A 24,489-nucleotide genomic window follows, 5' to 3' on the forward strand; every position below is an offset into this window, starting at 1 on the left:
TCTTTAAATAATAAATAACTTAACTATTAAATAAATAGAAACCATTTACAAATACCAATACATAATTATTAAAAACATGATTAGCAAAATATATTTAACTAAATAAATTCATAACAAATACCATTTAATAATATTTAATTACCAATTAATAATTAATTAACAATTATATATTTAACAAAACAATTAGTTAAAAAACATTTTTACCTAATTTCATTTAAATTACTTTCCACCCAGAACATCGGTTGAGTGGAAAGTTAGCTGTTTCAAAGAAAACACCGGGGGCAAGATGGCCGCTGAGGGTTGCAGTGAGTAAGTCGCATCTCCTACTACTCCCCACTGCCGGTTTTTGATGGCTCAATGGTGGAGCCTCGCCTGAAGAGAGTTGCCTTTGGACACTTCGTGCCTTGTCAGAGCGATACCAATGCTACATTTCCCTCCGGAGAACAACGCAGTAATTTTATAAAACGAGCAGTTTGGCGCATCAGGAGGAGACTAACTGAAGCTACCAGGCTGATTTTAAGATCCTGGTTCAGGATGCCTCCACGTGTGCAATGCGGTAACGATGTTAAGGACGGCAAGGGGGGAAAAGCTACAGAAACAGACGTTACAAGACGCCAGATAACTAAAGACAAAATTAAAACAGACCTGAAAGTTTCATTAACTACAGCTCAGAAGAGTGCATGTAGCCTCAAGAAGTCAACCATAAAAAGAACTGGCCTGGACAACGCGGCTCCTTTGAAAGAGCCGGGGAACGTTACCAAGTTAAAAGTGAAAGAAAACATGCTGCGCCAGCCTTCGTTGTCGGAAAGCTTTGCAAACGTACCGGTATCAATTGGCAGCGGGAAGTCTGGAGGCAAACCTGGCGTCCCCCCGGGCACCGGTGCCGGTGCAGGAGCAGGGGCCCGTGCGGGCGTCTTCAGCGTGGATGCCGGAGCGGGAGCCGGAGCTGGAGCCGGGGTTGCTAGGCAACCTGAAAGACCTGAAGCAGGGAAGCCGCCCGGGACATTGCCTGTTGCTGCTCCGGGAGGGAGCGGAGTTAGAGCAGCTACAGGCTTGGAGGAGCATTACGATTCCAGGCACGCAGAGCAGTCAAAAGTGAGTAATGAGCCTGGGATTTCAATAGATAGCCGGGCCTTGTGCCCTCAGTTGCCAGATGAAGTGGGGAGTTTTGACATACCGGCTCCAGGGCTGCAGATAGAGTCAGACCCATACCCATGTGCTCAAATAACTAATAATGAAGGAGTGGAAGGTACAGAAAGTATGGTGCCTGATTCTTTAACCTGGGCAGAAGTCATGGACCTGGACATGGAAAGTGGGGTGATTAAATCAGGAGGTGAATCCTCTGCCTCGAACTCAGTTGATATGGTTATCACTAACGGAGCTGCTTCTGCAGAGAGATTTTACTCTGTGGATGAAGACTCACATTCTCAATCACAGTCATTACCTTCAGACGAAATTAGTACAGATGAATCAACAGGTATAGATTCTGTCAGCAGTTCTCCTGCTCAGAAAATTACACAGAAAAAACGCCTTTCTAAAAGAAAGCCCTCCACAGCAAGCAGTACCACAGACCCTACAAAAAAGTTAGCCTGGGACTATTCTACTACTACTTTTTCTTTCCTGGAACAAGATAGCCCGGCTACATTGATTGGTGATCAAGGTTCTTCGCAGCCCCCTCAACCCCCCGTTACACTGGATCTATTATTTAATACTTTGAAGTTAATGCAATCTGAGGCTAGAGGGGAAAGTAGGAGGGCAAGGCAGGAATCAAGGAAGATACAGAACAAAGTTAGAAATATAAGCAAAAGGCAGGATGAGATGGTCGAAAGAGTTGCCCATGTGGAGGAATGAACTGGCAAAGTAGAGGACGACATGAGAGAGTTAAAAATGTACAAAGAAGAGCGTCAAAAGGTGGCTGAAGACGTCAATTGGAAACTGGAGGACTTTGAGAATAGGCAGCGTTGTAACAATATTAGACTGCTAGGAGTGGAAGAAGGTCTTGAAGGGGAGGACCTCAGAATGTTTGTTGTAAAGTTGCTAAAGGGGGCTTTTCCAGAACTAACTACATGGCAGTGGGAACATGAAATTCAAAGAGCCCATTGTTTTCCATTTTCTAAAAGGGGCCAGGCTGGAGCTCAGGGCGGGCGCCCGAGGGCGATGTTAATCTTTGTAGGGAATTTCCTCCTGCGGCAGTTGATATTGGATAAGGCTAAGCCTGAGACTAGACGTACATTTAACAATGTCACTTTCTTTGCAAGACCCGACTTCTGCCATGCCACAGTTGAGCGCAGATGGAGGTTGAGGCAGATGATACCGCTTATTCAGGCCTTGGGTTCTGAAGCTTATTTGCTATACCCCGCTAAACTGAAAATAGTAACTAAAGGCCAGTTTAAATTCTTCTTCTCTGAGATTAAGGCGAAGGCTTACATGACGGAAGTTTTGGGTTATAAGGAGAAATAAAGAAGATGGTTCTTTTGGTATTTGGTACGGTGGTGGGGAGGAGTGGCGACTGCTGCTTCCCTGGGGCCTTATTTATGAAGGCCTTGCGCCGCCGGTGCGTCACTTTTAAAATGGGAAAAAGTGACGCACCAGCGGCGCAAGGCCTTCATAAATAAGGCCCCTGGCGTTTACACATAGGTCATGAGTGACCTATTTGCCTGTAGGGGGGGGGTGGGGGAGGGGCAGCGCGGGGGGGTCAGGGGAGGGGGAGGGGGGGATAAGGGGGGGAGAAAATGGCACACATCATATGCACAGAGGCACATTCTGAGGCAATTACAGATCTTACACAAATGGTGGAAGAAGGGAGTAAAGGCTGAGAATGAGAGTTGGCATAGGGAGTTGGTACCGATTTTTGATGTTTTTTAATGGCTTGTCGTATTATGTCCATGAATGTTTGTGGTCTTAATGATCTTCAGAAAAGATTACGTGTTTCAGCATTTTGTAAGTCAATGCACCCAGATTTGATCTGTCTGCAGGAAACTCATGTGGAGGGAGGTTAGGGTTATCTAACAATTGGGTTTTGAAGTATTACTAAACAAGCCTCAAAAACACGTGGGGTAGCAATTTTGGGGAGTGGTATGGATTGTATTGCGGTTAGGAGTAAAGAAGACACATGGGGAAGATGGGTTATCGTAGAAGTGGACTTCAGTGGAACTAGATTTACATTGGTTTCTGTTTACGGTTCAACGTGTGATGAGCCGGATATATTTCAATTTCTGGATCAAGAACTATCGACCTGGGTGGAGCCTATTGTTTGTTGCGGGGATTTTAACATCAATCGCCCTGCTAGTGTTGAGCTGCAACTGGGCCATTGTTATATTGGGCGGAAGAAGAGTGTCCATAGGGCCATAGTAGACATGGCCGTGCATAATGCTTTATCGGATGTTTGGGCTAATCTACACCCGCAGATCGATGGTGATACTTTTTTCTCTGCACCACATAGAATAACGGTTAGGTTGGATTATTTTCTAATCTCCAATGCCCTGCTTTCCAATACACAGATTAAGAAGTCACCCCGCTTGGTATCAGACCATAACCCACTATCTGAAAGAGACACGTTAGTGATAGATTCCTTACTTTAGAATATCCCCAGGCGTCAGACTGGATCCGGAAACTTTTGCGTAGCAATACCCCTGCGCGCCGGTAGGCGTCGTCTGCGGCTCCGCGTCCGTCGTCGGCGTCGTGAGCGCCGGGATGACGTCGTCGGAGTACTTAGACGGCGCCCATGCGCGCTGACGTCAGTTCTTCTTTTTTCCGCGCCAGCTAGCGCAGATCCGGAAGAAGCTCTACCCCCAGTCAATTTTTGACTGAAATTTTTGATCCTTTTGATCTCTCTTTCTTTGTCGATTTCTCGACTATCGGTGCCAGGGATGCCCGGGTTCAAGCCTTGTTCGAAGTGCGGCCGACTCATGTCGGTCACGGACCCCCATCGCCGGTGCCTGAAGTGCTTAGGCCTCGACCACGACGATCGATCCTGCTCCGACTGCCGGGCCCTGACGTCGAAGGCTAGGCGGGAGCGGTCCCGCAAGCGTCTCGAGCTGAGGCAGTCGGCCCCGCGCCGCTCCAGGTCCCGGTCCCGGTCCCACGGGAGGTCGAGGGACGGGTCGCGAGGTCGGAGTCATCGATGCTCCGGAAGTGGACACCGATCGTCTGGTTCCAAGTCCTCAGGTAAGAGGCATGAGAGGTCGGAGCGACGTCATCGATCCTCCGACCCACCCCGACGCTCGCACGATGCGGCCGGGGACTCGGGCGACACCGCCCACGCGGCTCCGCGGGAGTCGCAAGCGTCGCCGCCTGCCCCACACCTTCGGGTCCCTGGGCACGGCGCGACGCCGGAGGAGGTCGAGAGGTACTTCATGGCCATGAGGGCCCTCCCTCCTCAGTCGGTTCCCGTGGCGCCTTCGGGCCAATCGGTTCCGTCTGGAGATCCTTCCGGGTCGGGCGCTTCGGCCCCGACGACGTCGGGTGCTTCGGGCCCGGCGCCGCTGGCGACTTCGGTCTCGGCGCCGCAAGACCTCGCTGGATCCGGCTCCGGATCCGGGACCTCGCCGGTCGACCCTACGACCTCGCCGGCGCCGTCCCTTCAGGTGTCGTCCCCGGTAGCCGATGTGGTTGCCGCCCCCAATGCCTCCTGCGGTTCTGCTCAGGCGTCGGGAGGGCGCCACTGGGCGCCGATTCCGTCTGCCTTTGGAGACTTTTATCTCCACGAGGAGGCCCTGGCTGTTAATCCTGGTCTCCAGGACACAGGTGACGAGGAGCATTGGGAGGGGTCCGAGGACCCCCCGGCACATGATTGCCAGTCACAGCAGGACTGGACATATGAGCTTGGGGAGGCCAGTGGTATTGACACCTCGCCAGACACTGGATTTACATCGCCCCCGACTGTGGCTTCGGAGGCGGGTTCTGCTTACAGCGTAGTGTTGACGAAGGCAGCTAAGGCCTTAAACCTTCAGCTCCCCGTCGCGGCCGTGAGGACTAATCTCCTCACTGAGGTCCTCAAACCGCAGTCAGGCTCCGCGGAGCCCCTCCTGCCGTTCAATGAGGCCTTGTGTGACGTTCTTCTGGGCACTTGGTCCAAGCCCGCCACAGGCCCGCCTGTGGACAGGAACGTGGCCAGACGCTACCGCCCGGCACCGGGCGACCCATGCTTTTTGTCTACCCATCCCACCCCCGAGAGTCTGGTCATCCAGGCCTCAAACTCCCAAACCGCATTCCCGTCGGCCCCGCCCGACAGGGAATCCAAGAGATATGAACAGTTCGGGAAGAAGGTTTTCTCGTCTGTAAGCCTAGGGCTGCGGTCTGTGAACACCGCCTGTCTCTTGGGCCGCTACACCCACACCCTGTGGGACACGGTTGCGGAGGTGCTGCCTAGATGCCCAGAGGAGGTCCAGGCTAAACTCAGCCAAGCCCTTGCGGACGGCCGAGATGCAGCACGCTTTTCTATCCGGTGTGGGCTGGATACAACGGACTCACTGGGCAGGGCGATGGCAACGACGGTGGCGGTTCGACGCCACGCCTGGTTGAGGTCCGCCAACTTCTCGGCCGATGTCCAGGCCACTCTCCTGGACATGCCGTTTGATGGCCGTCGCCTCTTCGGCGACAAGGCAGACCATGCGTTTCAAGGACTCCAGGGCTACGGCCAAGTCCTTGGGCCTTACGGCCCCACGCCAGCAATCGGGTGCCTTTCGCTCCTTTCGTGGCCACGGAAGGGGCGCCCCACCATGTACCGCCAGCCACACGCCGCAAAATGTCCAGCAGCGCGGTGGCGGACGTGGGAACCGCCGTGGCGGTGGTCGGGGAACACGGCGAGGCCAGTCCACACCTCCCTCAGCAGCACCGGCCTCTAAACCTTCCTAGTCCGAGTTTTCAGGCCTATGTGACGCCTGTGGAGGCAGGGTTCGCCATCACCTCTCCCACTGGCATACAGTCACTTCGGACAGGTGGGTGCTGCAGATTGTCCGAAGGGGCTACTCCCTCCCCTTCGAGGCATCCCCTCCATCCATGCCACCACAATACCACCATGTGTCGGGGGATCAATTGCAACTTCTGCAAGAGGAGGTCTCGGCCCTCTTGGCCAAGAGGGCCATCGAGCGCGTTCCTGGGCCAGAAGTAGGGTGTGGTTGTTACTCCCACTACTTTCTGGTACCCAAGAAGGGCAAAGGGGGCCTACGCCCTATCTTGGACCTACGGAACGTCAACGGCTTCCTCCGTACGGAGAAGTTCAAGATGCTCACTTTGGCTCAGGTCTTAGCTGCCCTGGACCCAGGAGACTGGATGGTAGCGTTGGACTTGCAGGACGCTTATTTCCACATCCCCGTCCTGCCGGCCCACCGGCGTTACCTGCGGTTCACGGTAGGCCAAGAGCACTTTCAGTTCACCGTGCTCCCCTTCGGCCTTACCAGCGCCCCACAGGTGTTCACGAAGGTGATAGCGGTGGTCGCAGCTCATCTGCGCAGGCAGGGTGTATCAGTCTTCCCCTACCTCGACGACTGGTTGTTGAAGGCGGGCTCGCCCCAGACAGTCGTCAGCCACCTCCAGACTACGGCCGACCTCCTGCACCTGCTGGGGTTCTCCATCAATGTGCCGAAGTCACACCTGTGTCCCTCTCAAAAGCTCCTCTTCATCGGAGCGGTTCTCGACTCGGCGCAGTTTCGGGTTTTTCCACCCGAGCAGCGGGTTCGGGATATTCAGGCTCTGGTTCCCATCTTCCAGCCGTTATCCCGAGTCTCGGTCAGGTTGACGCTGCGGCTTCTGGGACTGATGGCCTCCTGCATCCTTCTGGTGCGTCACGCCAGGTGGCGGATGCGGGCTCTGCAGTGGGACCTGAAGTTTCAGTGGGCCCAGCATCAGGGCAACCTGTCCGATCATGTCCTGATCTCGGAGGGCACTGCGAGACAACTGCAGTGGTGGCTCACGGACCGCGAATGGGTCAGTGGCAGGTCCCTCTCCCTACCCCACCCGGAGCACGTAGTTGTGACGGACGCGTCCCTCCAGGGCTGGGGGGGCCACATGGGAGAGGCGGAGATCAGAGGCCTCTGGTCTCCGACGGAGTCCCGGCTCCATATCAACTTGTTGGAGCTTCGGGCGATTCGTCTAGCACTGAAAGCATTCCTCCCCTCTGTCCGGGGACGGGTAGTGCAAGTGTTCACCGACAACACCACCGCCATGTGGTACTGCAACAAACAGGGCGGGGTGGGGTCGTGGACCCTTTGCCAGGAGGCTCTGCGCCTATGGCAATGGCTGGAACATCAGGGCGTGACCCTGGTGGTTCAACACCTGGCAGGCTCTCTGAATGCCAGGGCGGACAAAATCAGCCATCGGTGCATGATGGATCACGAATGGCGTCTGAACTCGGACGTGGCGCAAGGTCTCTTTCAGCAGTGGGGAGAGCCTTGGTTAGATCTATTCGCCACAGAAGAGAACGGGCAATGTCATCAGTTCTGCGCGTTGGAATTTCCAAGGCGGCACTCGCTCGGAGACGCTTTTCGTCGCGAGTGGAGCTGCGGTCTGTTGTACGCCTTTCCGCCTATACCACTTCTGCCCAGAGTGCTGAAGAAGATCAGGCGCGACCGGGCCCAGGTTATCCTTGTGGCTCCGGACTGGGCACGAAGATACTGGTATCCCGAGCTACTCAGCATGTCAGTCATTCCCCCGATTCGTCTGCCTCTTCGGGAGGACCTTCTGTCGCAGCAGCGGGGGACGGTCCTGCACCCGAACCTGTCCAGTCTCCACCTACGAGCTTGGAGATTGAGCGGCGACAGTTGAGGCCATTTGACTTGCCTCCTGAAGTCTGTGATATCATTCTGGCAGCCAGGCGTCCCTCCACAAAGTCGGTATACGCCTGCCGGTGGAACAGATTTGTGGCATGGTGCACAGCAAAGGCTGTGGATCCTCTCTCTGCACCCCTTTCGGAAGTGCTGCTCTTTCTTCTTTCCCTTGCCCAGCAGGGCTCTGCTCTGGGCACTCTTAAAGGGTACCTCTATGCTCTATCAGCCTTCTTGAGGCTACCAGATCAGCCTTCGTTATTCAAGTCCCCTATTGTAAGTAGATTCCTGAAGGGCATCACACACATGTTCCCTCCTGTTCCCTTCGTGATGCCCCAGTGGGACTTGAATCTTGTTCTCACTTATCTGATGTGTGCTCCCTTTGAGCCACTTCATAACTGTCCTCTTCGTCTCCTTACTCTGAAGACTGCATTCCTGGTTGCCATCACCTCTGCCAGGAGGGTGAGTGAGCTCCAGGCTCTTTCTTCTTCTCCACCTGTCCTGTCTGTTCATCCTGACAAGGTGGTGTTACGTACACAGCCTTCCTTTCTGCCCAAGGTTGTCACGGCCTTCCACATCGGGCAGTCCATTACCTTGCCCACTTTCTTTCCGCCTCCGCATCCCTCGAAAGAGGAAGAGAGGCTCCACCGTCTGGATCCAAAACGTGCGCTCTCCTACTACCTAGATCGCACACGCCAATTCCGGGTGGATGACCAACTCTTTGTTGGTTACGTGGGCGCGAAGAAGGGTAAGGCTGTGCACAAGAGGACCATCTCTAGGTGGATCATCTTGTGTATCCAAGCATGTTACTCCATGGCGAGGAAGGAGCCCCCGGCTGGATTGCGGGCTCTCTCCACTCGGGCCACGGCAACGACAACTGCCCTTGGCCGCGGTGTCTCCCTGCAGGACATTTGCCAGGCAGCTACGTGGGCCTCGCTGCACACGTTCGCAAGACACTACTGCCTGGACAGTCAAGTCCGGAGGGATGGCTTCTTTGGCCGTTCCGTCCTCCAGGACTTTCTGGTGTGATATTGGTTCGCAGACCCACCACCGGGGTTGGTATTGCTGGGGTATCTATTCTAAGGTAAGGAATCTATCACTAACGTGTCTCTTTCAGATGCACAAGTTACTACTTGTGTAACGATATATCTGTAAGAGACATTAGTTAGTGATAGATTCCTTACCGACCCACCCATCCTCCCCGTTCTGCGAACCGATATCTAGGGTTAAGGTCATCCCCTTTCAGGGCCCTAGTTTCATGGCACCAGTGTTAGTTCTATCATGGCTCTGCGTATCTGGCGCGGAAAAGCTGTGTGTCAGAACTGACGTCAGCGCGCATGGGCGCCGTCTAAGTACTCAGACGACGTCATCCCGGCGCTCACGACGCCGATGACGGACGCGGAGCCGCAGACGACGCCTACCGGCGCGCAGGGGTATTGCTACGCAAAAGTTTCCGGATCCAGTCTGACGCCTGGGGATATTCTAAGGTAAGGAATCTATCACTAACTAATATCTCTTACAGATATATCGTTACACAAGTAGTAACTTGTGCGTTATTGACAGTTAGCTTAACACCATCAATGCTAGTGTTATTTTCCTCCTGTGCTGAGTTATGTTGATTCCCATTGTTCATGACGAGCTCAGCTCGTCATGAGTGTATGGAGGTGTACACCATGACGAGCTGAGCTCGTCATGAGCGTCGAAGGAGTTAAATGGTATCGCAAGAAGAATATATAAATGGACATTCGAGAGAGCCTTGCTAAAAGATGAGGACTATTGTAAACATATGGAAAAATGGATTAGTGAGTTTTGGCTTAACAATAAGGGAAGTGCTAGTAGTGGCTGCATTTGGGATGCCTTTAAAGCAAGAATAAGGGGTGAGACAATTAGCTTTTCAACATTCAGGCAGAAAAGAGAAAGAGAAAGGATAGAACAGCAAATTAACTCGCTCCTGACTGCAGAGGCAGAACTGAGCAGGTTAATCACGAGTGGTCGCCGCTGGATCAACAAATTTTGGAAATCATGGTGCTAAAGGCTGAAATTGCTGAAAGGATTACTAATAAAACTGCAGCAAACTGTCTTGCAAAGAAAGAACAGGCGTTTGAGTATAGCGAGAGGGTGGGACATATTCTTGCTGTCAGGACTAGACAAAAAGTTACTGCAGGGGATATCAAAAACATGGTAGATGACTCAGGTAATCTGATTTCGGACTCCGCAGGTATAAGAAATGAATTCTGGAAATATTATACAGGATTGTATGATGCAGAAGCTGAGGTGGGTAGGGATAAAATCAGAGATTATTTAGGAAATATCCAATTTAACGAGTTGGAATTGGAGGACCAAGTTAAATTAGACTCTATTATAACGTTAGAAGAATTGACGTTAGCCTTATCAGAACTCCTGTCTTCCAAGGCTGCAGGACCAGATCTTATTCCGATTGAATTTTATAAAACATTCTTTTCAGTTCTAAGATTGGAGCTATTGGATACTCTCATACAAGCTCAGAGTGAAGTTTCAGTTCCGAACTCATGGGGGGGTACTGAAATCATAGTTATCCTGAAGAAAGGTAAACCTCCTACAGCCCCTGGGTCTTATAGACCTAGTGCTTTAATGAATGCGGATGTGAAACTGTATTCAAAAATCTTGGCAACAAGGTTGTCCACCGTTATAGATAAATTAGTCTCCCCAGTTCAACATGGTTTTATCCCCGGGAAGGGTACTACAGCACACGTTAGGACAGTGATTACCTGTTTCGATGCTATGGAGATTGCCGGCGGCCCTGTTGCAGCTCTCTTTCTTGATGCTGAGAAGGTTTTCGACAGGGTCGCATGGGAATATTTGTGGGAGGTAATGAAATTGTATGGTTTTGGTGTTAATTATATTAGAGCAATTCAGGTACTATACAAGGCACCAACGGCTAGAATCAAAATTAATCAGGATTTAACTGCGGCAGTACAGATAAAAAGAGGAACAAGACAAGGCTGCCCCAGTTCCCCTCTCCTTTTCGCACTTTACATGGATCCGTATTTACGTTACCTTAATTTTAATCCTAGTATTCCCCCCCTTTGCTCAAATGGGCTAGAAGGTAATGTGTTGGCGTACGCAGATGACGTTGCTATAATCACCCCAGACCCATCCAAGGCAATTGGTGAGATTGAGTTAGAGGCCCTTAAATTTGGCATAATATCTGGATATAAATTAAACAGTGCAAAAATGCAGATTATAAAAAATGCAATGGTTCAATGCAATGATTCACGGGTGGTTTCTGCAGCAGTTTATTTAGGGGTTGAAATCTCGCCTAATCTTGATACAGTGGTAGAACGTAACATCTCCCCTCTAATGAGGAAAGTAAGTCTAGATTTGGCCAGAATAAACAATCTTAGACTCACGCTAGTGGGCCGCACTAACGTCATCAAAATGCTTGTACTCCCCAAATTCCTTTATTTTTTTCGAACGATACCTCTTATGTTTGAGTCGATCTGGTTCAATAAGCTGGAGTCGATTCTAAATAAATTTATCTGGTCATATGGAAAGACCAGAAGGGCTTACAAATTTATGACTTTACCAAGGGTTAGCGGAGGATGGGGGGTTCCTGACTTTAGGTTATACTATTGGGCCTCTGTACTTCAATATACCCAGGGTTTGATGGGAGCAAGCGAAGTAGATTTGAATGTTAAAGCTTTTTCAACTATGATATATTCTCTTGTAATGGGTTCAGATACTGCAAATGCTTTTTTAAACTGCGCTGATTTTTCCTATTATAAACGCACGCGTTTTAAGACAGTTATTGCTGCTCATAATATCTGGTCAGTGGTAGCAAAAAAATGCGGATTGGGAAGATATAATAGATATACCAGATTATATAGGAATAAGACTCTACCATCTTTAATTTTTTCCGATGCTACTATGGCAGAATGGGATAGAAACGGAATTAAAAAAATAGGAGATCTTTTGGGCTTAGATGAAAAAATATTGCAATTTTCAGATTTGATGGCAAGATTCAACATAGCAAGACATAGCTTTTTTAAGTATTTGCAGATAAGGAGTTTTTTCAATAAGAAAAAAGGAGGCGAAGGTGGATTCGGAAAAAATAATATTATGGAATCCATAGAGCAAGGTGGGGTGTGCTCCATTCGCTATTTTTATGCCAATTTAGCAGAATTAAAGAAGGATGATACTGTAAAATTTGGTGATAAATGGGCTGGGAAATTAGGGATACAGAGCCAGTTTTTCTTGGACTCGTTGGAACTAGGATGCTCTGTTTTGCGCTCTGCCTCGCTCCAATCCCAACATTTCGAAACTTTATACCAACTCTACCATACACCGGATCGCATTGCACAGTGGGGTGGGACCACAGGGATTACTTGTTCTCGCTGTAGTGCACCGGCAGCAGATAGCATTCATATCTTTGCGTTATGCCCGCAGTTAAGAATGTTATTGAAGGGTATTTAAGAATTTATGGGTTGCACACTTGGTTTGAATGTGATTTTAACACCAACTGTAATTATGTTAGGGGTTAGGGGATTTGATGGTGACCATTATGAATTTTTATTTGTAGCAATGGCGGTGTATAGATTACTAATTGCTAGAGCTTGGCGGGATCCCTTACCTCCAGCAACACAACAATGTATTGCTTTGTTATTGGGGACTTTCAACCTCGAAAAGGGCATATATGCTAGGAAAGGTAAAAGGGCAAGAAGATTGGGTATGAAAATATGGGAACCAATTTATCGTTGGAAAGAAAGACTAAATGAAAATCTTGGATGATTTAACAATAATTTTTTTTTCCCTTTATATGCTTTGACGGTTGTATGGAAGAAAAAAGATTTGTTTACCGATATACAGTATCTCTTGATAGTAGTTTTTGTTTAATATCTGTATTATTATTATGTATTTTGTGAAATATGTGTGCCAAAAAATTTTCTTTTACAATAAAAATATTTAAAAAAAAAAAAAAAATTTACTTTCCACCCTATTCCCCTATAAACCCACAACCCACTACGAAACATAATTATCAATTAATCAATTAATTAAAATAAATTACCAATTAATTAAAAATAATTATCAATTAATTAAAATTAATTTATAATTCCTACTAATTAATAATTAATTTAACATAATTAAATTAGTTCCCACCCTATTAACATCAAAATTATTAACATTGATATTACTAACATCGATATTTAAGCCTTCGATATTATTAATATCGATATTAAATCTATCGATATTACTTACCTTCTATATTATGTCCCTTCGATATTTAAACTTCGATATTATTGTATATCGATATTTAAATATCAATATTTTGTCTGCATACCGGTTGTCTGCATTATGGTCTTCCACGTCCCGTGTGGTCAACTAGTTTCAGCCAGGCCTTGGTTAGAAAACTGGCTTTCTTCAGGACCTATGTGTGAAGGGGTGAATAAGGGGCTACGTATGTTGAGCACCTTATGTGTAGCACTCGCTAAGGTGCTGTATGTGTAAGAGGATGTTTTCCTCTCAGTCTGTACCTGTGAAGAGAAATGAGACAAACACAAAGACACATAGTTCATGAGTCATATCATTTAGACACACAATTGAGGTAATGGTGCCTGGTGCCTAAATAGTGAACGGACCAACCAACAGTTTGAGCAGCATGTGTCGGTAGTGGGTAAAATGCTGTGTAGTAAATACTATGCGGTATCGGTGCTAGTACCTGGGGCGGAGATGTACAATGCATGGGTTATGAAGGCTAAACTTATCACAATGAGAGCTTAATTTCTATTTTCAAAAGACAAACATCATGAATCTCGGGCGGTGATCCGCAATAATAGATCTTTCTAGAAGGATTCCTAGAGGTAGATGTAGTGTATTAGCCTGGAAATCGGGGCTCTCAGCAGGCGGTAAAAATGCACCCTGTGCATTTTTACCACCTGCTGAGAGACCCATTTCCAGGCTAATACACTAACATCTACCTCTCTGAAAGTAGGGGCGAGCCAGGCTGAATATAATAGCACCTCAGGGGCAAATACGCTGATGGTTCTCCAATCTACTTAATCTGTCAGAGGACCCACAAGTAATAGACAGAATTCTGCACCATAATCTGATCTCTCTGAACCTAACTGTTTGGTTCCTGAAAGCCTTTCAGTACAGATATTTGATCCTTTTGCACCAGTATATGTACATATCGCAGGAAGCAAAGCAACCTTCTACAAGATGTTCCCATGACAGTATTGGAGTTCTGGACTTTTTGGTTCCGTCCAGAGGTGTCAGGGAACAACACCCGAAGACCCCGGAGTTCCACCTGCCTTGGTGCACAAATAAACAGAAACACGGGCTTCTCGATGGTGGCGTCAAAGACCAAAGGTTTATTACTGCAGGGACACAGAAGTCACAGAAACCACGCATGGGCAGTGTCTAGGAGCCTGTTCGATTTGTACATAGAGGGTTGCTCCTTATATACTAAAAATTGTGCTCCAGGCAAATACTTCACATGTTAGTACATTCCCAAACCTTTGTGTCCTAAACAACAAATATTTGGCGTTACACAGGAACCGTCGATAATATCTGAGGCCAAACATTACGAAGAGGGGTTCCCACTAGTTCATCACAATCCCTTGTCAATATTGCATTCAAGAGCCGGACCGCCTCATCGTAAATTTCGTTACCTCCCCCTAATAAAGATTCAGAAAGAAAGGAACGGAGCCAGGTGTGGAAGATAGGAAAGTGGGATAAGGGATGTTTGTGGGTTGTAAATGGGCAAGGCTACCGGCTTCGGCCGCCTAATCATGATCGGGACAATGGACATGAGAACCAGTTCAGTAGGACTGGCCTCGGGCAGAGGAGGCAGCCTTTGTCGAGTCATGCAGCTACAGCGTGTTCTGTTCCAAGGTGTACGTGTCACTAAAGAGGTGAATTGCCGGCTAAGCCTACGTGTCCTTAATCGAAATGAAGTGATCAGAGGTTATTGCATATGTGAGGGCAGAAACACAAAATGGCTGCCATGATCTAAGATGGATGCCATGGGTAGATCAGAAATGTGTTTGTAACAGGAGTACTCTTGCTCGTAGCATAGCGAAAACACCAGGATATGCTAAATGGATCATTTGCGGTTCGCTGATACCAATATTATGTATTTCCGACAATATTGAAAACACGGGTTCAAATCGTCACGGAACCTCAGACCCTCCTTTTGCCCTTACATAGGCAATTACTCAGTCTATGTCAGAGTCTAATTCTATGCTCATCAGGTCAGTGACATGCTGTTGTATCATCCTTTCTCGCGCCTTTTCTCCAAACGCAGGTGGTTTCCTAAAACAGGTTGCAGCACAAAGACTACACAGAGCAGGACCACACTGGATAATCAGGCAGCATGAGAATAGGAATACTAAGATGACACCAATGACCATCAGAACCTTCCATCCCCACGCTGATATCAGAGTCCAAAACCACTCCATGAAGGACCAGTTTCCCTTGTCTACATAAATAGAGTCGGAAATCTTGTGTAGCTTCGAGATCGCCTCATAGACTGTTGGAGCATTATTAGGAATAAAGACACAGCAGCTCGATTGGATCATTCTGCATACCCCACCTCGATCTGCAAGTATTACATCTAGAACCATACGGTTCTGCAACGTCATGAGTCTATCCGCCTGAAGCTCAGCTGTCAAATTGCTAAGGGCACCAGCAGTTTCGGTGTTAGTAGATTCAACTACCCGTGTTAGCTGACGTATGTTTCTACTATTGGCCATAGGCCCCCAGAACGGAAGGAAGCCTTTGAAGAAGTCTCCAGCTTCCTGACCAGCGGTATCTTCCTTGCTGAAGACACCTCTTGCTACTCTGGTCTTGTGATAATCGGATGAAGCAGTGTATGTTGGAGGCAACAATCGAGCAATATAACATGAACCTGAAAAGTCGGCAGGCAACCATGTATAAGCTCTGTCTCGACAAATGAAGTAGGTACCCCTAGCAGTACGAAAAGCAGGGGAAGAGTTAGACGGAAACACGTAAGTCTCTACGCACTCACTCCTCCCTAGCTGAGCTCTCGGATTTCTCCCATTACCTTGCAAACAGACTTGACCTCGGTGAGGTACGACCCAGATTGGAGTTGAGCTTTTGCGCTTGCTTTCTCCCAAACTAAGGCGATACTCTGAAGAAATCCAACTTAAATATACTCGCAATTCGTCTCTAGGGTAAGATGGAGTATTATTGACGTCCTTGATCATGTCAATAATTCCCTGGACTAAAGCTTTGTTGGCAGAGTTATATTTAGTGGAACGTGGTGGACGCGGAAGATAGGTTTCAAGGGCATAAGCAAAGATGGTTTGAAGGGCCTGAAATGATCCATTATAGCTGAAAGGCAAAACCAGATAGGGAATGCCTTTATCCATAGTGTGGGGTATCAAGCCACACACCCAGCAGTCTGTAGTGTTAACTACCAGTTGGTGTTGGTGCAAGAGCTGTACAAAAGTGTTATTAATGAATTCTGAGCGTCGAGCTTGCTCATGTTCAGGAAACGAGTGAAAAGAGTGTATAGAAGAAACAGTAGAAGTAGCAGGATCAAGGGGAGGTACTGTGGTTACTGGCATAAAAATCAAACCCATACCAAAGACGATTCCACCCACCAACGTTATCAAAACAACAATCAAAAATGTAATGGCACATTGTATCAAAAAGCATTTGCTGTGAAGAATTCTGTACAGTCTATTTCTGCGAACATAAATCACATTTTCTCGTTGCAGCGCAGGAAGCTCCATCTTCTACAATCCGCTCGCGACCACTGATGATGTGTACGTAGATGAAAATGCCTCTATTAGCCCTGGGAGTTCCCAGAACCAACAGAAAGATCGACCTTGTGTCAGACCCCCGCAGATTCAACTAGGCACACAGCCACGACCCTACGGCTACCCAGACGGCAAGGCAATTTTTAAAAAACAATAAAACAATAGCAAACTTCCTGGCTGAAGGCAAAAGTTCAAAATTTCAAAATATCACAATAGGCAGTTGCCTGCTTTATTTGTCCATATTACGAGGTCGTAAATTGTATCTTTGCTTTGCAGGTACTGTTTGATCGGCAAATAGCGTATCACTAGTAGCTGAGGCAGTGTTCAAGTTCGCAGATGACAGAGTTTTTTCTGATGCAGGGGACAAATGTTCAGAGTTCAAAGGAGTCTTTTCAGGAGGAGAGTCAGAGTTCGGAGTGTCGGTAATCAATTTGGCATCGCTGAAAGGGATGAACTTTGGCGTTCGTTCAAATTCGGAGGCACCAATTCCCTTCTTCACCCAGTCGTCGTAAGGAAGTGGTAGAGGCACACGTTTAACATGGGACGCATGTACCCAGTGCTTGCGACCAGCTACGCGAACAGCGGTTCTTGTCACAAGCAGAACTTGGAAGGGGCCGACGTATCTTGGCTGAAGGTTCTTCGTCCTCGCGAAGTTTCTGATCACAACTTGATCGCCGGGTTTCAGCTGATGCCCTGGACTCTCCGGAGGCTTTGGCAATGCATCGAAAACCTGTTGGTGAATAAGACTCAATTTAGCAGTCAAGTCGTAAAGGTAGTCGATCAACATAGGATATTCTAGAGAACAAAACTCCTTTGGCCTAGGCACACCCCACACATTTGCCGGGCGGCCAAAGACAATCTCATAGGGACTAAGCCCTACTCTAGAATGTACAGTTGCTCTCGTTGATAACAAAGCCAAGGGTAGTGCGTCTGGCCAGGATAAACCTGTGGATGCTTGTATTTTAGCTAGTTTTAGTTTGAGGGTGCCATTGTAACCCTCAACCAAACCAGCAGACTGGGGATGGTTTGCACTGTGGAACTTCTGTTTGATGCCCAAACCGGCACACACACTCTGCATAACTTTCCCTATAAACTCACTTCCGTTATCTGACCATACAATCCGTGGCATTCCGAACCTAGGGAAATATTCTTTGAGAAGAATTTTGGCAGTTGATAGGGCAGTATTGTCCTTTAGTGGATATGCTTCGATCCATCTGGAAAAAGCACAGACTACCACCAGGACGTATTTCAAATTATTACACCGATCCATGTGAATGAAGTCTAACTGAATCACTTCAAAGGGGCAGGAAGGTGGAGCGAAGTGACCAGCAGGAGTTGGAGTTCCCTTGCCAGGATTATGCATCAGGCATACCATACAATTTTTCACCACTCTCTCTGCACATTTACTGATCCCATCATTCTTCCAGACTGGAGCCAACATCTTACAGATTCCTTTAGAACTTATATGCGCTACTCCATGCGCCATCGTCACCACTGCAAGCACATACGCATCAGGCAACATCCAACGCTGTTGTTCTGACAAATCAATCCAACACCCACTCGAATCCAACTTGCCCGTACTTTCTCTCCATACACGTTTTTCCTCCTCAGTTGCCTTTTTCTGAATCTCTTTCACACTTTCCATTGTATCCTCACACATTCCAGACTCAGCAATCCATCTTGCAGACGTAGCAACATACATTCTACTCATCATGTCTCTAGCTGTCTGTTTAGCGGTCTCATCAGCAAAAGCATTCCCACGACCAACATCATCCGTGATTGCTTTATGAGCACTGCACTTTACAATCGCAACTTCAGTCGGCAAGGTTAGAGATTCCAACAGATCGTTAACTAGCTGACCATGTTGAATCTTAGTCCCATGGGACGTAATGAAACCTCTTTCTTTCCACAAACGGCCAAAACTATGGGCCACGCCAAATGCGTACTGACTATCTGTAAACACATTCACTCTCTTTCCCTTAGCTAAAACACACGCTCTTGTTAGAGCTATTAATTCTGCAGCTTGGGCAGAATTCTGACTCACTCTTGCAGTCTCCACAATCGTTTTTAGAGTCGTTACCGCATAGGCAGCAGTCACATCACCATTCTCCAATTTAAAACATGACCCATCCACATACAGCGTGCCATCTGGATCTGACAATGGAGTGTCTTTTAAATCAATTCGTCCTTTTGTCTCTTCCTCCGTTCTAAAACAACAATCATGGGGCTCGGAATCACTCGACTCTTGATTAGCCGGCAACAGCGTTGCTGGATTCAATACATTACATCTTTTGATCTGAATATGACTTGCTAATAATGTCAGCTCGTAACCAGATAATCTCGCACTGGTAAGGTGTTGTGTCTTGGTTCGATTCATGAGTGTGTCAACAGCATGAGGGACCATAACCACTAGCATGTTGTTCATCACTAAACCAGCAGATTGTCGAATGGAAGCCGCAGTTGCCGCTGTAGCTCTCAAACAACTAGGTAACGCTCTAGCTACCGGATCTAATGTTGATGAAAAATACGCACAAGGGCGTTGTTTATCACCAAATGTCTGTGTCAGAACACTCAACGCGCAACCTTCTCTCTCATGAACGTAGAGCGTGAATGGCTTGCTGTAATCAGGTGTACCCAATACAGGAGCTGAACACAATGCTTTTCGTAACTCAGAAAAACTGTCCTGACATTCATCAGACCATGGCACCGGACTCGGAACATTTTTCCCAGTCAAAGCTACCAACGGTTTTGCTAAAAGAGAAAAATTTGGGATCCACTGCCTACAGTAAGAGGTAATACCTAAAAAGGCACGCACTTCTCTCTGCGTGCAAGGAACACTCATCTGCGTAATTGCTTTTATTCTCTCTGGGGTCAACTTCCTTCCCTCCTTTGACAAGAGATGACCTAGGTAGGTCACTTCTTGGCAGCAGTATTGCATTTTCGAAGGTGATACCTTATGATTCAAATTAGACAAATGATGCAATAACGAAATCGTAGCTGCTTTGCAAGTTTCCTTGTCATCGGCAGCCACTAGAAGATCATCTACATACTGCACTAGAGCAGAACCTGGAGGAAGTACAAAGGAATCTAACTGACTTTTTAGTGCTTGACTGTAAATAGATGGGCTCTCACAATAGCCTTGTGGAGCGCGTTTAAATCTGAAACTTCGACCTCCCAGACAGAAGCCGAAAATATCTCTGCTTTCTTCGGCTATCGGAATGCTGAAAAAGCATTCTTCAAGTCGATGACTGAAAACCAGGTGGCTGTAGCAGGAATCAATGTTAACAAGGCAGTAATGTCTGGAACTACAGGAAACTGCGGGACCACAATCTCATTAACTTCTCTGAGGTCGATGACAAACCTATACACTGGAGGCTTTGTAGGATCAGTTCGTTTCAAAATCGGTAATACAGGACTGTTACAGACATTTCCTCTAGTTTCTTCAACCACACCTTTTTTAATCAAATCTTGTACAATCAATAGAAGTGCACGTTCACCTTCACTAGATATTTTGTATTGAGGAATTCTTGGAAATTTTACATTTGCTTTCAAAGTGACTACATATGGTGGTATTTCTAAAAGGCCTACATCGTTAGGACCAGTCGCCCAAAGAGTATCAGGGAGTGAACGCAGCTCTGGCGGGAGTGCATCCATTGACAAGTACATCGGAGAGGTGATTCTTTTGCCCAATGTAAGCTGTACTCCTTCCGGAGAACAGTACAATGTCGCATATAGTCGTTTCAACAAGTCTAAACCAAGCAGATTTTCATTACAACCCGTCGTTAAAATTAGGGGTGCTTTCAATTGACACGGTCCAACAGAAATAGACAAAGGACCAGATATGGGGTTGTAAACAGGGGCGCCTGAAAAACCTACAGAAACATTTGTTGAGCCGGACAAAGGTGCGCCAGGGAGTTTCGCATGAATGATAGAACTTTTTGCTGCACCAGTATCCAACAGAAACGGTTCCACTACACCTGATGTTGCTACTGCGACATAAGGCCCACTCTGATCCACTGGAACTGATACTACTCCCTCTCTCTGTCCATGGCTGTCCTAGTACCCATTTTGCTGAAATCCCTCATCCACTTCACAATAGTCTTCAACAAGATACTGTTGAGATCTATTTTGCTGAGCAGACTGTCCATTTCGTTGATCAAAGTGATTGGAAGGGCGATCATTCGTTTGTGGAGGCATAGCACCTCGCCCTCGACCTCTAGAATTTTGCACAAAACCACCACGACCTCTCTGAGCTGCTGCTGCGTTATTTTGCGCTAAGACTGGACACTCATTCTTGTAGTGACCCTCTTTCTTACAGTACGCACACTGATTCCACTGATATTGAGGTCTCGGTGAACTATAATCTGTTCTTTGATACGAGCCCTGTTGCGTATTAGTCTGATTCGTGCGAGGCGGATACGCCTGTTGCAAGAGAACTTTAGTCTTTAAGTCTTTCGTTTTCTTATCTGATTTCTCTTTCTCCTCTTTATCCCTATTTTCATAATACTGTGCAGTTGCAAGTATTTGCGCAGTTGTAGAAACAGCCCACGCACTCTCGGAATCTTTTAATTTGTTGCATAGCTCAGGTAACAAATTATGTACGAATTTATCGACAAACAGTCTCTGTCCTCCTTCTGTGCTCATATCCTGACCACTATGATCTACAAAAGTCTCTTCGAACCTTGTGAAAAAGTCGGAGACACTTTCGTCTTTCTTTTGCCTGCATGCGGACAACTTGTCCCAATTAACACGCAATGCGGGCATCAGAGTCTTCATTAAGTCGATTATTCTACCTGGAAGATTAGCAATTAGGGGTTCGGGTTTTGAACCACCTATTTGCTGACCATCCGCTGCAATGATAGCTGCCCAATCACCACCTAGGGCAACTGGATGATTCTCTTTACGAATTTTAGCCCAAATTGGTTGCGGAACTACATTACCAAATAACATATCAATGTCCGCCAGATTCATTACACAAGCCTCAACTGTCTGTGTTAGTTCTTTATAGTATCCGGCAGGATTCTTACGCGGGTCTGGCAAGGCCTGCTTCACTGCTAGCACTTCGGCTCGTTTCCATGGAATGTGTATCCACACTCTTTGGAATTGGGCCGGAGCTGCTACAATACCATTCGGTGCGTCAGCTTGCACAGCTTCGCGCCAAATTGGAGGAACCTCCCTCATTGGATATTGGCGAGTCTGCTTCATCTTACTTTTCTCTAAATCTCTTGGTGAACGAAGTGATGGATCACTCCTATAACTTAAAATCAGTTCCATCGCTTCTTCTATATTTTGACCTACTATCATTCCTGCAGCAAACTCTTTCTGAACCTTAATTAAGTCTTCTAAATTTGATTCAACATCATCTTCTTCTACTTCCTCACGTAACAGCGAGCACATCTCATCAAAGACATACCGTTGCGTTGGTTCCTTCCATTGCATAAATGTATCTAGCACATCTCTCGTACTATATCTCCTACTCTTTGAAATCCATCTGAGAGCCGTGGAATCTAAAATTCCCCGTTCTTCAGTACTCGGAAGCTGGCTACGTCTTTGAACAGAGTCAGAAGTAGGAGTCTTGATTAAAGTTTTATAGAAAGGAGACAGAATGCTAGAAACAGAATCAGTGATTCTTCGACGAACAGAAAGTGGAGTCAACACACTAGCAGACGCAGAGAACACAGTAGAAGTAGGAACAGATAGCGGGACAGTAGGAGTATCGAGGAAAATAGTTTGTGGAACAGTAGGTGTAAGCGAGACAGATACAGGTATAGGTAGAGAAGTCGGCAATCCAGGAGGAGGAGGTGCCGTAGGAATATTCACATTGACCACAGGAGGTACAGGAGCTTGATTCTGAGGAGCAGGAGCAGGAATACCGGGTTGTCCAGCAACCGGCAATTGAACATTCGGTAAAGGTGGAGCCGTAGCACCTTGTGCATACGGTGGAGGTGACCTTAACAGATAAGACAACAGAGGATCGTTTTCGGGGTCCTCCAGTATCTTAGTTGTTTTCGATGGCAAGGCAGGATAGCACTTGTCAATCGCTAAATTATGCTCTCTAATAGCCACCTCTATGGCCTTCTCAGACTCGTTAACTTGCAGCTGTTTAGCCGCTTGCTCTAGAGTCAATTCTTCTTGCTCTTTCTGTTCTTTCTTTAACCTTTTAATCTCTCTCTGTTTAGATTCTTTTCGCCAGTAACGGAAAGAATCAAACATTGCCGGCCGGGCTTTCTTCCTAAACAATTTCGCTTCTAAATTATCAAGGATTTCGGGTTCAAAACTACCATGCAGTGGCCAACTAAGGACACCATCCTTTTTCGTATAGCGGACCCACACCATGTTTACAGTACAAGTCATATAAGGGAGTCCCAATCGGAGGAACCAGACATGAGTCCTCCAATCGTGAATCACTGTTGCAACCAAAACAAGACAACATACAATTTCTCCGACTTACCATTTTGCAATCCGGAACACAGAACAAACAAAACACGAAACAGATATGTGCACCTGAACCAAGAACTTAGGCCTACCAAAAGCGAACTGATGTATCGATACTCAAACTAAACCAAATAGATTATCGTAACCAGAACAACCAGTGATAATCTTACGAAACCAAACCAAACTAAGAACCAAAAAGGATTTTAACAACCCTCACGAAATAACCAGCTAGCAACCACTAAATACTTAACTGAGGCACTGAAGACGTCACCAAGGAGAAACCCGTCACGTTTCGCCGTACTAAGGACTGCACCTCGGGTCCAAGACAGGGCGACGGTCAAGGCAACGGCCCACTGCAGCCGTCCTGAACGGGAACCCTCGTGGAAGAGAACTTCGGGCCACTTTTGCGATATGCCGGGATCGATGAAGTGGGGCGCCTCCCTCAGGAATCTTCACACGAAGCTTCTCGAACTCTTCAGGCTTTTGGACCGGTACCGAATGACGTCGCCCTACGTTGGGCGCCAATTGGAGTTCTGGACTTTTTGGTTCCGTCCAGAGGTGTCAGGGAACAACACCCGAAGACCCCGGAGTTCCACCTGCCTTGGTGCACAAATAAACAGAAACACGGGCTTCTCGATGGTGGCGTCAAAGACCAAAGGTTTATTACTGCAGGGACACAGAAGTCACAGAAACCACGCATGGGCAGTGTCTAGGAGCCTGTTCGATTTGTACATAGAGGGTTGCTCCTTATATACTAAAAATTGTGCTCCAGGCAAATACTTCACATGTTAGTACATTCCCAAACCTTTGTGTCCTAAACAACAAATATTTGGCGTTACACAGGAACCGTCGATAATATCTGAGGCCAAACATTACGAAGAGGGGTTCCCACTAGTTCATCACAATCCCTTGTCAATATTGCATTCAAGAGCCGGACCGCCTCATCGTAAATTTCGTTACCTCCCCCTAATAAAGATTCAGAAAGAAAGGAACGGAGCCAGGTGTGGAAGATAGGAAAGTGGGATAAGGGATGTTTGTGGGTTGTAAATGGGCAAGGCTACCGGCTTCGGCCGCCTAATCATGATCAAGACAATGGACATGAGAACCAGTTCAGTAGGACTGGCCTCGGGCAGAGGAGGCAGCCTTTGTCGAGTCATGCAGCTACAGCGTGTTCTGTTCCAAGGTGTACGTGTCACTAAAGAGGTGAATTGCCGGCTAAGCCTACGTGTCCTTAATCGAAATGAAGTGATCAGAGGTTATTGCATATGTGAGGGCAAGAAACACAAAATGGCTGCCATGATCTAAGATGGATGCCATGGGTAGATCAGAAATGTGTTTGTAACAGGAGTACTCTTGCTCGTAGCATAGCGAAAACACCAGGATATGCTAAATGGATCATTTGCGGTTCGCTGATACCAATATTATGTATTTCCGACAATATTGAAAACACGGGTTCAAATCGTCACGGAACCTCAGAATATGCAAGAGGTTCTGCTTGTAGTGAATCAAGCGATCTGTTGATTTGGTCA

General features: G+C 47.2%; 1 protein-coding gene across 1 annotated transcript in view; it reads left to right on the forward strand.

The window, feature by feature from the left end:
• The first annotated feature begins 9,785 nt into the window (after window positions 1–9,785).
• Window positions 9,786–24,489, forward strand: part of LOC147729493 (uncharacterized) — a 2,015,126-nt gene continuing 2,000,422 nt past the window's right edge. The window contains 1 exon segment of the mRNA XM_086954003.1: window positions 9,786–9,957. Within this exon segment, the coding sequence (XP_086810129.1) occupies window positions 9,786–9,957 (172 nt within the window).

Source organism: Lissotriton vulgaris, chromosome 2_1 (genome assembly GCF_964263255.1).
Source record: "Lissotriton vulgaris chromosome 2_1, aLisVul1.2, whole genome shotgun sequence".
NCBI lineage: Eukaryota > Metazoa > Chordata > Amphibia > Caudata > Salamandridae > Lissotriton > Lissotriton vulgaris.